The 14,351-nt window shown below is 49.2% G+C and overlaps 1 protein-coding gene across 1 annotated transcript; it reads left to right on the top strand.

The window, feature by feature from the left end:
- The first annotated feature begins 388 nt into the window (after nucleotides 1-388).
- Syp (synaptophysin) lies at nucleotides 389-14,320 on the top strand. Its single transcript, XM_052171026.1, has 7 exons — nucleotides 389-466; nucleotides 1,589-1,654; nucleotides 2,611-2,735; nucleotides 5,711-5,909; nucleotides 6,576-6,767; nucleotides 9,540-9,870; nucleotides 12,916-14,320. Exons 1-6 carry the CDS (start codon nucleotides 431-433, stop codon nucleotides 9,864-9,866), a joined length of 945 nt encoding a protein of 314 aa, XP_052026986.1. The 5' UTR covers nucleotides 389-430; the 3' UTR covers nucleotides 9,867-9,870; nucleotides 12,916-14,320.
- The last annotated feature ends 31 nt before the right edge of the window (nucleotides 14,321-14,351 follow it).

Here is a 14,351-nt window from a genome sequence, read left to right as displayed (position 1 = left end):
CTGTGTGACCTTGTGCAAGTCACTTAATCCCTCTGGAGACTCATTTTCCTCATCTGTAAAAACAGGACTAATAGTCACTGCTACATAGGGATTAAACGAACGAACACACTTAACAAATAGCACTCGGGTTGGCAAAATGTCATCCGGCAGAACTGAGCGGGCCTCCTACCCCCAGAGCTCCCCATTTTCTGAAAGGACCTTTCGCTCTGAGACCCACAGTCTCTACCCTCCGGAATGGAATGGCCGCAGGCGAGCTGGGGCGGGCGAGGGGTAAGGGGGAGCCATGGTGCGCAGGCGCTCGCTCAAAAGATAGGCAGGGTGCGAGGGGCGGGGCTGCCGCCGACTGGGCTGTTCCGACGATCGCGCACCGCCCCCGCCGCTCCCCGCGCCCGCCCTTGCTACCAGGCACCTTCCGCCCCCCGCATTGCTGATGCTGCTGCTGGCAGACATGGACGTGGTGAATCAGGTACGCGCTCCAGCACCGTGGACAGAGCCCGGCGCTTGCAGAAACCTGGGTGGCTTTGGCCCTCGAACCCTGAGAGGTGGTGGCGAGGGTAGCAGAGATAAGGTCCCTGGGGCTGGGGCTGGGACTGGGGCCAGGGGTCTGCAGCAGGCAAGGGGAAGGAGGGAGGTGGAGAAAAGGAGTGCGCTTTTGCCGCAGCGAGGACTGTCCTCACTGCCGCAGAGGGGGCCTCCAGATGCCCGTAAAGAAATGTCGACATGGAGGGGAAAAGGGCGACTTGGGTCTAGAAAGGGGGCAAAGGGGTGAGGAGGGGAGGGGAGAATGAAAAAAAGACTCGGGGGTCTGCAGATGAGCTAGGAAATAGAGCGACAGAAGGTGTGGGGGCGGGGTGGGGGAGGGTTGGCACCCGCCCCTCCCAAAAAGAATGCACCCTAGTAGATGACCACCCTTTCACCCCCGGAGCAGATGTAGAGGAGGACGATCCAATTTTGCCCCTCCGAAACCCCCCAGCCTCCTCGTTCCTAGCGCATGTCCAGTAAACCCATGCCCCAGCTCTCTCCCACCTTAAAAGATCACCTCCGCCATCTCCTTCTTCTCCGTCACCTCAAAATCGGCTTCCTCCCTAAGCGGTAGCGACCCCTCCCCATCCCCATCTCCTCAGACACCACAACCACCGTCATCTGATTCACCTTTACCACTGCAGACCTCTCCCCTCTGCTGTTGTGACTCACCTTCAGCACTTGGTGCCCCCTCCCCCACTCTAGTGAACCCCATCTTCTTCCACTCAACCTTTTCTCCTATCTGACTCACCTTTAAGCAGTTCAGACCTTCCTTTCTAACTAGCCTGGACCCCTCCCCATCTATTTTCTCCACTCAGCCTCCTCTGCCTTGTGACTCATCACCTCACACTCCACCACTCCTGAACCCCAGGGGGGTTGCTGAGACCCTGATGTTTACTCCTTCCCCAAAGTGTCGTTTTTCTCCTCCTCACTCCATCTCCATATGTCACCCACTCCCAGAGGGTCACATGCCCTATCCCCAGGGATCATTGCCTGGCAGCCTGGCCCCTCACCTCCAACCCTATTCCCCACACCCTTTCCCCCTCTCCACTGTTTTTCTCCTCAGCTGGTGGCCGGGGGTCAGTTCCGGGTGGTCAAGGAGCCCCTTGGCTTCGTGAAGGTGCTGCAGTGGGTGAGTGGCCTGGGCTGTAGGTGGGGGAAGTACAAGGGGAATGGTAGAAGCAGGGGGGGGGTGAGACGGGAGTCCTATGAAGTGGCGGGTGGAATGACAGGAGTGGGAGAAGATGAGGGAATTGGGCTCCAGAGTAAGGTCCCAGGGATTTAAGGACAGGGAACAGAAGGCTATGACGTCACATAAGGCCAAAGGTACCCCTGTTGTGAAGTGACAGATTGTGACGTCCTACCTCCTCTCTTAAACTAAAGGAGGAAGGGATGGGAGGGGGAGCCTGAAGTCGATGGCTCAAAGAGGGATGCAAACCCAGAAAGCTCCAGAGACTGCGAGCGAGCGAGCGAAGGGGACAGGGTGAGAGGCAGGGGGATGGTAGTAAATGGCAATGCTGAGCAAAAGCGATGAGAGCAGGAAAATGTGTAGGGGAGAAAAAGAGGTGCACACAGATATAGGGGAATCTCAAAAAGCAACAGACATAAGGCACAAGGGAGCCAGAGAGACCTTGTGAGAGGCAGAGCAGGACAGACTTGGGGAGACAGAGAGAGAGAGAGAGAGAGAGAGAGAGAGAGAGAGAGAGAGGATTAATGGGGGAAAGTGTATGTATGCGAGAAGGGGAGAACATGCATAAAAACACACAGAGAGAACGATTCTGAGAGAGATACCGTGATCGTGAGAGAAAGGGGAGGGGAGAGAAAGCAGAGGAGAGAGGAGGGGGGAGGGGAGGGAAGGAGAAGCCAGAGCACCTAGAGGTAAAAAACGGAGAGACGCTAGGAAAGAAACAGCCACACCCCTGTAATCAGCTTGTGCTAGGGCCCGATGAGCCCTGATTAGGGGGGTGGGGGTGGGGACCTCTCCATCTGCTACTGTCTGTGCTGCCCCCCTCAATCTGTCCAGAGGAGGGCACTCCCTCCCACATGCATCCAGGCTCACTACAGCCATCCACCTCCCTGCTCCCCAAGGTCTTTGCCATCTTCGCCTTTGCTACTTGCGGCAGCTACAGCGGAGAGCTTCGGCTGAGCGTGGAGTGTGCCAACAAGACGGAGAGTGCCCTCAACATCGAAGTTGAATTTGAGTACCCGTTCAGGTGTGCTCCTGCCCTGGTATCCTGAGACCCTGGGAGAGGCAGGGGCAGGGTGGGTCTGGGCAGCCCTTCCCAGAGTCCTTTGCACAGCTCACACCTTTCAGGCCATAGCTGCTGGGATCACTAGCCATGCTCCGAACCCTTGCTGGGTAGTGGGCACTACTGTGGTTTTCTGTGACAACTGGTGTGTAAGCTAGACACGGGGTTTCATCCTCTCTGACTATACTCTGGCAAAGGGAAGTAATAGAGGACAGGAAATAAGGAAGATTCATAAATAAATGACAGGCCTGGGGCTGGCATCAGTGGTAGAGAGATTGCACAGCAATGGTAAGGCCCTGGGTTGGGGTGGGCATGCACGAGAGAGCATCACTTGTGCGTATACCTTAAAGCAGTAAATGCTCAATTAACGTTAGTCACCGGGCATGGTGGCAAATGCTTGCAATCCCAGCACTTGGGAGGCTATGCCAGAGCTGGGGTGAGTTCCAAACCACCCTGGGATACAAAGTGAGATCCTACCTCAAACTAAGGGGGTCATCAGCAGATAAAGGCACTTGCCACTGAGCCTAACAACCCGAGTTTGATCCCTATGTCATATGTAGCACAAAGAACAAACTTCCCTGCAAATTTTTCTCTGACCCCCACACATGAGCTGTGACATACATGCACCTACATACACACAGGTATGCAGCCACTAACTACACAAAATGCAATTTTATAAAAAAAAAAAAAAGATGCTTTAAAATAATATCAGTTAACATCACTTACTTCTCAAACGGACCAAGTTCCCTATCCTCAGAGCTCTGCATCAGAACAAAGAGGGTAACTGCAGATACAGATAATACAAGAAGCAGATCTTCATGCAGGAGTTTTGCTAGAAAACAATGAGGGTACTATATAGATGTGGGAGATCAAGGGACCAAATTAGATGTTCCTGACATTTACTGAGTCCCCACCATGTACCGGGCACTATGCAAGGACAATATGTAAACAGAGAAAATAGTGATGCCCCACAGGCGATGGAACATTGTCACTACGCTGATACTTGTAAGGCACTCGGTGCAGTGTATGGGACACAAGTATTCGGCATAAATTTCTTAAGTATAAGAATTCAGATTTAGGGGGAAATTTGAAATCTGGAAGTTGGGGAACACCAAGAATTAAATGGAGGCCCAAAATGTCACACACTAGGGACAGGGACACCAGCTCAGGGTCTGAGCAGTGATAGAAACAGGAAATACCAGAGGAGCACAGCCAGGAATATCCAGGTTCCCACGAGCCAAGGAGGAAAGCTGACCATGTAGCTCAGTGGCAACGCAACTGTCGGGTTTCTACCCCCAGTACCTTGGAGGAGGAGAACACACACACACACACACACACAGTGGGGAGTGATCGGCAGCATGAAAGCCAGCCTTTTGGGAATTCACAAGGTCACAAAAGCCCTCCATGAACTCCCCCTAGAACCTTCCATGCTCAGAACCACACCTACACAAGGTCACAGACTCTTTGCCCAATGACAAGATCCTATCTCCGACCCACCCACCAAAGGCCGGAGCTATAGGCCCCCAGGCCAGTTCCATTCTACCCACACATAAGCCCCACCCCCCAGCACAGCTCAGGAAAGGAAGGCCATTGTCTTTGAGCACCTTCCCAGACTGTCCCTCACACATCCTGTTCCGAGATCCCTTCTACCCCCTTCTGACTTTTCCAATTTCGGAGCTGTTTGGCTTCTCTGCCACGTATCCATTAGTTTTCTCTCTCGGGTACCTAAAGCAGGACATAGAAAACAGTCAACATGATTCAGGGGGAGACAGGATTCATACAGAAGTTCTATCCTTTCTCCTCTAGCTGCATGACTTCATACAAGCAAATGCACTTCTCTGAACCTGTTCCCATTTCTGTGCATTTCACCCCCAAAACACTGCTTGAGAAGCCAATAGGTACCAGCATGGTTCCAGATCCTTGGGATCAGTAAAAGGAAAAAGAGGACTAAGGCTTCCCCCTCATACAGAACAACAACAACAACAACAACAACAAGATGAAAGAACAAATCCTGGGGCTGAGGAGATGGCTCTGCCTTACAGGTGTGAGGACTTGAACATGGAGCCTAGAACCCACTTAAAAAAAGCCCAGCATGGTGGCTCATGTGAAAATCCATGCGAGCCAGCTCGGAGTAATTGGCAAGTTCTAAGCCAGAGAGAGAGAGAGAAAGACCCTGTTTCAAAAGGGGGGGTGACACCTGAGGAACGAGGCACGAGGTTAAACTCTGACTGTCACAAATCAGGGCAACTGCGTACATACCAACATATATGCACCTGCACACACATGTGAAAAAGGTCCGAGTTTTAATCATCAGCATCAAAAAAAAAATTGTTTTCTTTAAGGTGAAATGCAGGAAGTTTTTTTTTTTTGGATTTGGTTTTTTTTGAGACAGGGTTTCTCTGTGTAGCCCTGGCTGTTCCTGGAACTCACTCTGTAGACCAGGCTGGCCTCGAACTCAGAAATCTGCCTGCCTCTGCCTCCCAGAGTGCTGGGATTACAGGCGTGCACCACCACTGCCCGACGCAGAAGTCTTTAATGAGAAGCTGAGAGTTAAGCAAAGTTTGAAGGGGGTTGAAAGAATAAGGCATGGAAGCTGTCTTAAGGAAGAGCATCCCTCCACTTGATCTTAGCCAAAGGCTGAGAAACACCGGGAAGAACATTCCCGTTAAAGAGATCACCAGTGGAAAGGCCCTAAGATAGAGAGAGAGAGAGACCTGTCACATTCAACGATGAACTCAGAGGCAGGAGTACGGGGGCTGCAGTGAGGGAGGGGCACCACAGGTCTAACTAGAATGCTTTCAGCAATCAATGGTACATTGCAAGTGCTCTGTGAATAGCCATTTCCTCCTCTTCCTGGGACCTCAAAACAGTCTGGGATAGCCTTGGCCAGGAAGGTGGGAAAGGGATTCTGGACCACACCTGAACACCTCTCTCTGCAGGCTGCACCAAGTGTACTTTGATGCACCCTCCTGCGTCAAAGGGGGCACTACCAAGATCTTCCTCGTTGGTGACTACTCCTCCTCGGCTGAATTCTTTGTCACCGTGGCTGTGTTTGCCTTCCTCTACTCCATGGGGGCCCTGGCCACCTATATCTTCCTGCAGAACAAGTACCGAGAGAACAACAAAGGGCCCATGATGGTGAGTCCCCCCACATCTGATTGTCATGCAGTGACCAAGGACATGAGGCTGCAGGGGCCAAACAGACTCCCAGACAGGCCCATACCCAAGCAGCCCAACGCTGCTGCTGCTGCTGCTGCCTCCCAGACTCCAGCCACACAGGGCATCATAGACTCATGGGGACATGCTCACAGCCCACACAGACTGGCCCACATACCTAATGGTATCATCTCTCACACGTCTGTCCATACAGACTAGATGAAAAGAACGAGTACCCGAAGTTCACTGTGACAGCCATGCGTGTCAACCTGCCACACAGACACTGAGTCCTACACAGAGAGGTTCTCACACCCTCATCCCAGACATCAAATGACACATATTCCCACATGCAAATAAAAGCGGTAAGACACACTTCTCACAAATTCTGAAACATCCCACGGAGTTAGTTCCTCCCTCAACATCCGCACCCACGCATCACTGAGCACACTCCCTCTCTATCATAGACACGCACAGAAGCTCAAGCTGAGACCTTCAGGTGAAAACCCTAGTGAGCCTCCGAGCTGCAAGGCAGAAACGGAGGCAAGCCTCTTCTAGATGACCCCTCCCACAAAGGCTTAGGATCTGAAGGGGCTCGGGGCTTGTCATAAGGCCATGCTTCATAGTGACATCTTTCTCACCCCTGCCTAGGACTTTCTGGCCACAGCAGTGTTCGCTTTCATGTGGCTGGTTAGCTCATCCGCCTGGGCCAAAGGCCTGTCCGATGTGAAGATGGCCACGGACCCAGAGAACATCATCAAGGAGATGCCTATGTGCCGCCAGACAGGGAACACGTGCAAGGAACTGAGGGACCCTGTGACTTCAGGACTCAACACCTCAGTGGTAAGCCCTGGGAAGCTGGCTGGGCTGGAAAAGAAAAGCTGGGAGACCCAGTCTGGCACGGAACCGGTGGAGACAGAGAATAGGAAGAGAGTCAGGAGATCCATGAGGGCTCCCAGGAGGAGGCATGCCAACAAAAGAAGGCTGAACAATTACAACCACTGGGATACCACATACTATCTGTCCCCAGTAGGGGAACATGAGATCTCTCAGATTAGGCGGGGATAACTGGGCCCAGCCCAGTCATGCCAAAGCTCCTGAAATTCAGTGTCCTTTTAGGATTTATTTTATTACGTGCAAAAGAACACGATCTTGAAATGTTTTCCTACTTGGGCGCCCCCTAGTGTCTAGAAGCAGTCTGAACATAGAGCCTGTCACTTGGCAAGCTCTGTGACCTACAAGCATTTCAAGGAACATTTTGAGCACGCACACTCCAAACCTGAGTATCCACTGAATTCACAACAGACAAAATACTTTTGGGGGGGGGTGAAACAACACAAGATTACATCCTATATTACTGTTACAGATGCTAAGAGTTGAATTGTTTCCCTGCCACTTGCTGCTTGTGTAATTAATCTTGGATAAATTTAACCTGTCTGAACTTGGTTTTAAAATGGACATAATGAGGGCTGGAGACGGGGCTCAACAACTAAGTAGTCCACACTTTTAGTCCCAGCACTCAGGAGGTAGAGACACTCCGATCTGAGTTCAAGGCAAGCCTGGTCTACTAGAGCAGGACAGCCAGGGCTACACAGAGAAACCTTGTCTGGGGTGGGGATTCAGAAAGGATGTTCATGCAGTTCATAACGTCCATGATTCTACTTCCAAGGGATTTATGGGCATGCAGGTGGGCAAAATGCTTACACACAGAAAACAAAATTTAAAGATCTTTTTAAACACAAAAGAAAATGGAGGTACCTTTCCAAGTGTGGTGGCACAGGCCTGCAATTCTGTCATGTGGGCGGCTGAGGAAGGAAGACTGCTGAGAGATTGAGGCCTTGTCTCAAAAATAGAAAAATAAACTAAATATGCTAAAAATAAATAGAATGGGGATATCAAGTGGTACAGGTCTATCGTCTCTACTGATCAGCAAGTAGAGGCAGAAGACCAATCACATGAGCCCAGGAGCTCTGGGCCAGCCTGGACAACATTTCAAGACTGCGTGAAACCAAATAGAATAAAATATAGGTCTTACTTTCTGTCCAAACATGGATTTTTTAATTTTTATTTATTTTTATTTTTTATTTGTAATCTATTTTTATATTTTATTTAATTTTATTTTTTACTTTTTTATGTTTTTATGTTTTAATTTTTATTTTATTTTTTTGGGTTTTCTGACACAGGATTTCCCTGTGTAGCCCTAGCTGTTCTGGAACTTGCGCTATAGCTCACCACTCACTAGCTTAAGCCTGGAACTTTAAGGAAACTAATAAAGATGCTCAGAAGAAGGTATAACATATACTAAATGGAATATAGAATTTTGTTTTTAAATATTTCATATAAGCTCTATACTTATTTGTAATTTTTACATTGTTTTTTAAATAGCATACACTTAGCTGGGCACATGATAGCACATGCCTTTAATCCCAGCATTTGGAAGCAGAGGCAGGTGGATCTCTGAGAGGTTGAGACCAGCCTGGTGTACAAAGACAGTTCCGGGTCAGCCAGGTCAACCAGGGCTGCAGAGTGAACCCCAGTCAAAAAATATCATATACTTAGAACCAAGGATGATAATATATGCCTGTAAACCTAGCACTTAAAAGACTACTTTTTAAAAAGATTTGTTATATCTGTAGCTATCCTCAGACACACCAGAAGAGGGCATCAGATCCCACAACAGATGGTTGTGAGCCACTATGTAGTTGCTGGGATTTGAACTCAGGACCTGTAAAAGAATAGTCAGTGCTCTTAACCACTGAGCCACCTCTCCAGCCCCCAAAAGACTACTTTTTAAGATACTTCTTATTTGTATTTTATGTGTATGAATTTGCTTCTATGTGCCATTTGCATTCTTGGTGCCTGTGGAGGTTAAGAAAAGGTGTTGGATATCCTGAAACCAGAATTATAGGTGTTTGTGAGCCACCATGTAGGTGCTGGGCATCAAACTTAGATCCTACCCTCTGAGCCATTATGCTATCTCCAGGGCTAATTTAAAGCCAGACTAGCCTAGACTGTAAACTCCAAGTCATCCTTGGATAAATGGCAAGACTGTCTCAAAAACAAACAAAATAAAAACCAATTAAAAGAGGGCTGGAGGAATGTAAGTACATTGTCACTCTACTTTACATAAAAGAGGCTGGAGGAATGTAAGTACATTGTCACTGTCTTCAGGCACCAGAAGAGGGTATCAGATCCCATTACACATGGTTGTGAGATGGGATTTGAACTCTAAACCTCTGGAAGAGCATCCAGTGCTCTTAACCGCTGAGCCATCTCTCCAGCCCCCTTATTGTCCTTCCTGAGGACGGGAGTTCAAGTCCTGGGGGCGGGGCGGGGACGCTAGCCTTGAAATGATCGCTGAGCTTCCAACTTCATAGCACTACAGATGTGGGCCATCCGGGTAGTACATGTAAACACTGATAGAAGTTCAACATCTATGGGGATCTAAATTCTAACAAACTCCCCCATACCCAAGTTTTTCTGTACGCCGATAGTCACAGAGGCCCACGAATTTATGCCCTAAAAATGCCCATTCCTGTTCACTCAGCCTCAAAGTCTCTGGGGCTCCCAAGGCAATGGGTAAGAGACAACAGCTTTGGTCATGTCTTCCTGCAGGTGTTTGGCTTCCTGAACCTGGTGCTCTGGGTTGGCAACCTATGGTTCGTGTTCAAGGAAACAGGCTGGGCCGCCCCATTCATGCGCGCACCTCCAGGCGCCCCTGAAAAGCAGCCAGCGCCTGGCGATGCCTACGGCGATGCGGGCTACGGGCAGGGCCCCGGAGGCTATGGGCCCCAGGACTCCTACGGGCCTCAGGGTGGTTATCAACCGGATTACGGGCAGCCAGCCAGCGGCGGTGGCGGAGGCTATGGGCCTCAGGGCGACTATGGGCAGCAAGGCTACGGCCAACAGGGCGCGCCCACCTCCTTCTCCAATCAGATGTAATCTGGTGAGTGACAAATGGGCGGATGCAGTAGGCAGGGAGCAGACAAGAAGTGAAGTTTGAAGGAACCAATAGATAGGCAGAACAAAAAAATTGAACTTGGGAAAACTAGCCAATGGGAGGAAATCATGAGAAGGAAGAGGCAGGAGCAGTGCTCAGAGTAACCAATGAAAGGAGTGTAGGAGCACTTGCGCAGTGAAGTAGGTTTCCGGGAAGGGAAGGGGAGGTGGGTCTTTGAAATCCTCGGTAAACCAATAGGCGTTAACGCCAGTAGGTGGAGGAAGGTAAACAGGGTGGGTTTTGAAGGTCACCAGTGCGGAAAGCAGGATGTAGGTCAGCTGCTACCTCTCCTTAACCCTTTAATGAAATGGATGGTTTGGAATTTCAAATGAGGAAAAGGGGAGGGGTGGAGGCCTTAGAACCCCGAGCGTGCTTTCTTGTTGGACCTTAAAAAAATGAATGCGTGGCAACATGGAGCACATATATAATCCCAGCACTTTAGAGACAGACGCACGGGGATCCTGTCTTAAACAGAGAGAAGGTAACAGCACCTAGGTGGGAGTAGGGTGAGCCGAGATCCCGAGACTTCCCCAGCATCCCACATTTAATTGTTTTAAAACTCCTTGGCCAGGCTTTGGGAGATGCCTTTAAGCTCAATACTGGGGGAGGCAGAGACAAGCAGGTTTCTTGTGAGTTCAAGGCCAGCCTTGTTTTGCAAAGAAATTTCCAGGCCACTTGGAGACCCTGTCAAAGAAAAGAAAAATCTAGTCCTGTTGGTTCCTATTTTCAAAATCTATCCAGCCTTTTCCATTTTTTCACAATTATCTTCCTTAGAGTGTTTCCCAAGTGCCTGTCTTCTGTCCTGTTTACAACCCCTTCTACCACCCAGCATCCTCAAGGATTCTGCTAGGCCACTGTCCTAAATTCAGAAGTCACTGTCCTTTCCTCAGATTTCACTTTTTAAAAAATGATTTACGTACATGAGTACACTGTAGCTGTCTTCAGCACACCAGAAGAGGACATCAGATCTCACTATGGACGGTTGTGAGCCACCATGTGGTTGCTGGGAATTGAACTCAGGACCTTCGGTGCTCTTAACCACTGAGCCATCTCTCCAGCCCTTTAGATGCAATAGATGTTGCTGGGAATTGAACTCAGGACCTTGGGTGCTCTTAACCACTGAGCCATCTCTCCAGCCCTTTAGATGCAATAGATGGATAGGCAATACTATTTCGCTGTACTCACAGGCCAACAGATGGTGCACTACCATATCTTCCCCACAGACATTTAATCTGACCTTTGCCACCTAGCATTCTGTTCAAAACTGGCCTGGGCCGGGTCTGGGCATAGTGCCGGGCCTTTGCACTTGCTTTACACATACACATACACCATTGCTTTGGCCACTCACTCAATGAGGTTTTTGTTGTCTGTCTGTCTGGGAAGTTACTTTCTTTTTACAAGTGAAAATTGAATTCAAGTCTCTTGCACACTAAGCAAGTGCTCTCTACCACTAAACTGTATACTTGGGCCTATTTTTATTTCTTATTTTGAAACAGAGTTTACAAAATTGCCCAGATCAATTTGGAACTCTTTCTATAGCCCAGGCAGCCTTTGAGTTTGCAATACTCTTGTTTCCATCTTCCATGTGGCTGGAATTCCGAGGTTTGTGCCACCACACCTGGCTTTGTTGTCGATATTATTTTTTTGAGTCAAGATCTCCTGTAGCCAAGGCTGGTCTAGAGCTCCTTATCTCACTAAGGATGATCTTGAATTCCTGGTTGTGCCTCTCCCTCCCTGTTTTGCTTTTTGTTTGACTTAGGGTTGCATTGTGGAACCCAAGCTGGCCAGGAAGTGGTAGCACGCGCCTGTAATCCCAGCACTCTGGGAGGCAGAGGCAGGCGGATTTCTGAGTTCGAGGCCAACCTGGTCTACAGAGTGAGTTCCAGGACAGCCAGGGCTACACAGAGAAACCCTGTCTTGGGAAAAAAAGAACCAAATCCAAAAATACCAAACAAACAAACAAACAAAAGAATCCAAGCTGGCCTCAAACTTGTTTTCCTCCTGCTTCTGCCTCCTAAAGTCTGGCATAGGCATATACCATCAACTATATATCAGTGGTTGTCTGTCTAAAACACCCCCACACACACATTATCTCTCTCATACCCTATGTTTTTCCTTCTCACAATTTGTAATGTACTAATTTATGGTTCCTGACTATATTGCACGAGATAGGAGGTCTAACTAAGACTTATTCATGCTGCACATACATCACTTAGAGTACTTTTTTTCTAAATTCTACTTTTATTTAATCATGGGTATGTATGTGAGTATGTGCCCGTGAGTTCAAGTGTCCATGGAGACCAGGAGAAAAGTCAGATTCCTTGCAGCTAAATTTACTGATAGTTGTAAGCCACCCAGTGTGGCTTCTGTGAGTCACATGTGGGTCCTCCAGGGGAGCTGCAAGTATTCTTACCTTCCGAGTCACCTCTACAGGCTCACTTAGGGAACTGGTTTTTGGTTTTTGGTAACAGGGTCTCTCTCTGCATTAGCCCTGGCTGTTCTGGAACTCACTGTGTAGATCAGGCTAGCATCAAACTCACAGATATCCACCTGCCTCTGCCTCCCGAGTGCTGGGATCAAAGGTGTGCACTACCATGCCTGGCCTATTAACGTCTTATATTAGATAATCCACTAATATGTCATGTTCATTGTAAAACTTGTCTCCTCTCCTGATATAATGTAACTCTCACAAAGATAGGGATTTTTTTTTTTTTTTTTTTTTTTTTTTTTTTTTTTTTTTTTTTTGTTAAGAGAAGGGGACTTTACTGTTCCTTTGGTACCTAGTTTGAGCAAGGTTGGAAATATCTTCCTGGTGAGAGCAGTTAGGATGATGCTAACTCCAGACCTGTTAGAGAAGAAAAGAAGACAATATGCTATGCTCCAAAGAAAAAGCATAATGGGCCAATCCCTCCCTGAGGGTACTACTGTCCTCTGTGGGGGCTCCGCCCTCATCTGGACCCCTTCTCCTTTCTGTGTCTTTTCCCTCTACAGGTCAGTGAAGTCCACGAAGATCCCCATGGGTGGGCAAGAGCTCAAGAGAAGGCCTGCCCCCCCCTTCCCATCCCCATATCCTAGGTCTCCACCCCTCAACCAAGGAGACCCTAACTGTCTTTGCTGTTTATATATATATATATTATATATAAATATCTATTTATCTGTCTGAGCCCTACCTTCACCCACTTCTCCATGCACTAGGCGCCCAGTCCTAAATGGACTCCTCCCTACCCTTGACCTTGCTTTCCTCAGCCCCTATCTGTTCCCAGCCCTGTCCCTTGAGGTAAGGGGGCTCTAGAAAGGGGACAGGAAGGGGACCAGACCTTGGCTGCATGGAGTGGGTCAATGTGACTTTTTCCCTCTTCCTTCTCCCCCTCTGCCCCTCCTAACTCTGGCCTTCATTCCTCCAGCATCGCCTGAACTTCTGAAGCCCTCATATGGAAATCCGACCCCAAGAGTAGAGCAGTAGATTGGGCGGAGGTGGCTTGGGTGAAATGGATGAAGAGGAGATGACCTCTGTAGAGAGAGGACTAGTCAGCCGAGAGTTGGATTCCAGACGTACTGGATGTGGAGCCTAAAATGGAAGTGGTATCCTCCAGCCTTCTGGACCGGGGCTGACAGGGACAGGGGAGAGTAGTCCTAGGAGCGGTGTGAGTTAAAAGCACAGTGGGCTCCAGAGTGGGCAGCTTTGTGGATCCAGCATCTCTAGAAGAGATGTGTCTTGGAACATTCAGGAGTCTGAGCGAAGATCGAAGTGGGCTTCAGGAATGATCTAAGCTTGAGATAAGGTTCTGGTCAGGATTGCAGACAGGCACGTGAGGAGGAAGAGGAATGTGTGGTGGTCTCACAAGAGGAAGCCCATTCTGTAATGGGGCAGAAAACAAAAGAAAATACGTTTCCAATTGAGTGGAGTTGGAGCTGTGGGGGTAGGAGGCCATGGTTGGGAGCTATGAGGTGAGTTTTGCTGAAAGTAGGAGGCCCCTGGAAACTGAGGTAACCTGGGAAGAGCCAAGGATTGTGGTTTGGAGAGTGAGTGAAACGTCCCTTGCTGACTCCCTCAAAAGAGGGCTAGATCATCAGAAGACAGTCTAAGGTCCGTGGGGCTGGCCTACCTTCTCCCCTCTTTCCCTCTCCCTCCCTCTCCCTCCACACTCCCTGTCCTCCCGTCCCCAGGATACTTGGAGGCTGGGTCTGGAGCCCGATCCTGAACCCTCTGCTGTGTCTGTGGTTGTTGGTAGTGCCTGTGATCGTGTGTTGCCATTTTGTCTGACTGTGGCCCCTCCCTCTTCCCTCCAGACCCTCTACTTTCCTGTGCCCTTCGGTATTGTTTGAAGACCCCTCTCCCCAAGGAAGAGCAAATATGAGACATTCCCCCCCACCAATAAACTCCTCAACGATCTAGTCCTCCTGTCTCTTGATTTCTCAGTGCGTCC

This window comes from Apodemus sylvaticus, chromosome X, assembly GCF_947179515.1.
Source record: "Apodemus sylvaticus chromosome X, mApoSyl1.1, whole genome shotgun sequence".
Taxonomy (NCBI): domain Eukaryota; kingdom Metazoa; phylum Chordata; class Mammalia; order Rodentia; family Muridae; genus Apodemus; species Apodemus sylvaticus.
Note: the sequence above shows the minus strand (reverse complement) of the source record. Positions and strands in the feature narration are given on the sequence as shown.

Coding starts and splice junctions, on each gene's coding strand:
- Syp (XM_052171026.1), top strand. CDS start 431: ATGCTGCTGCTGGCAGACATGGACGTGGTGAATCAG. Junction 467..1,588: donor ACATGGACGTGGTGAATCAG/GTACGCGCTCCA, acceptor TTTTCTCCTCAG/CTGGTGGCCGGGGGTCAGTT. Junction 2,736..5,710: donor GAATTTGAGTACCCGTTCAG/GTGTGCTCCTGC, acceptor CTCTCTCTGCAG/GCTGCACCAAGTGTACTTTG.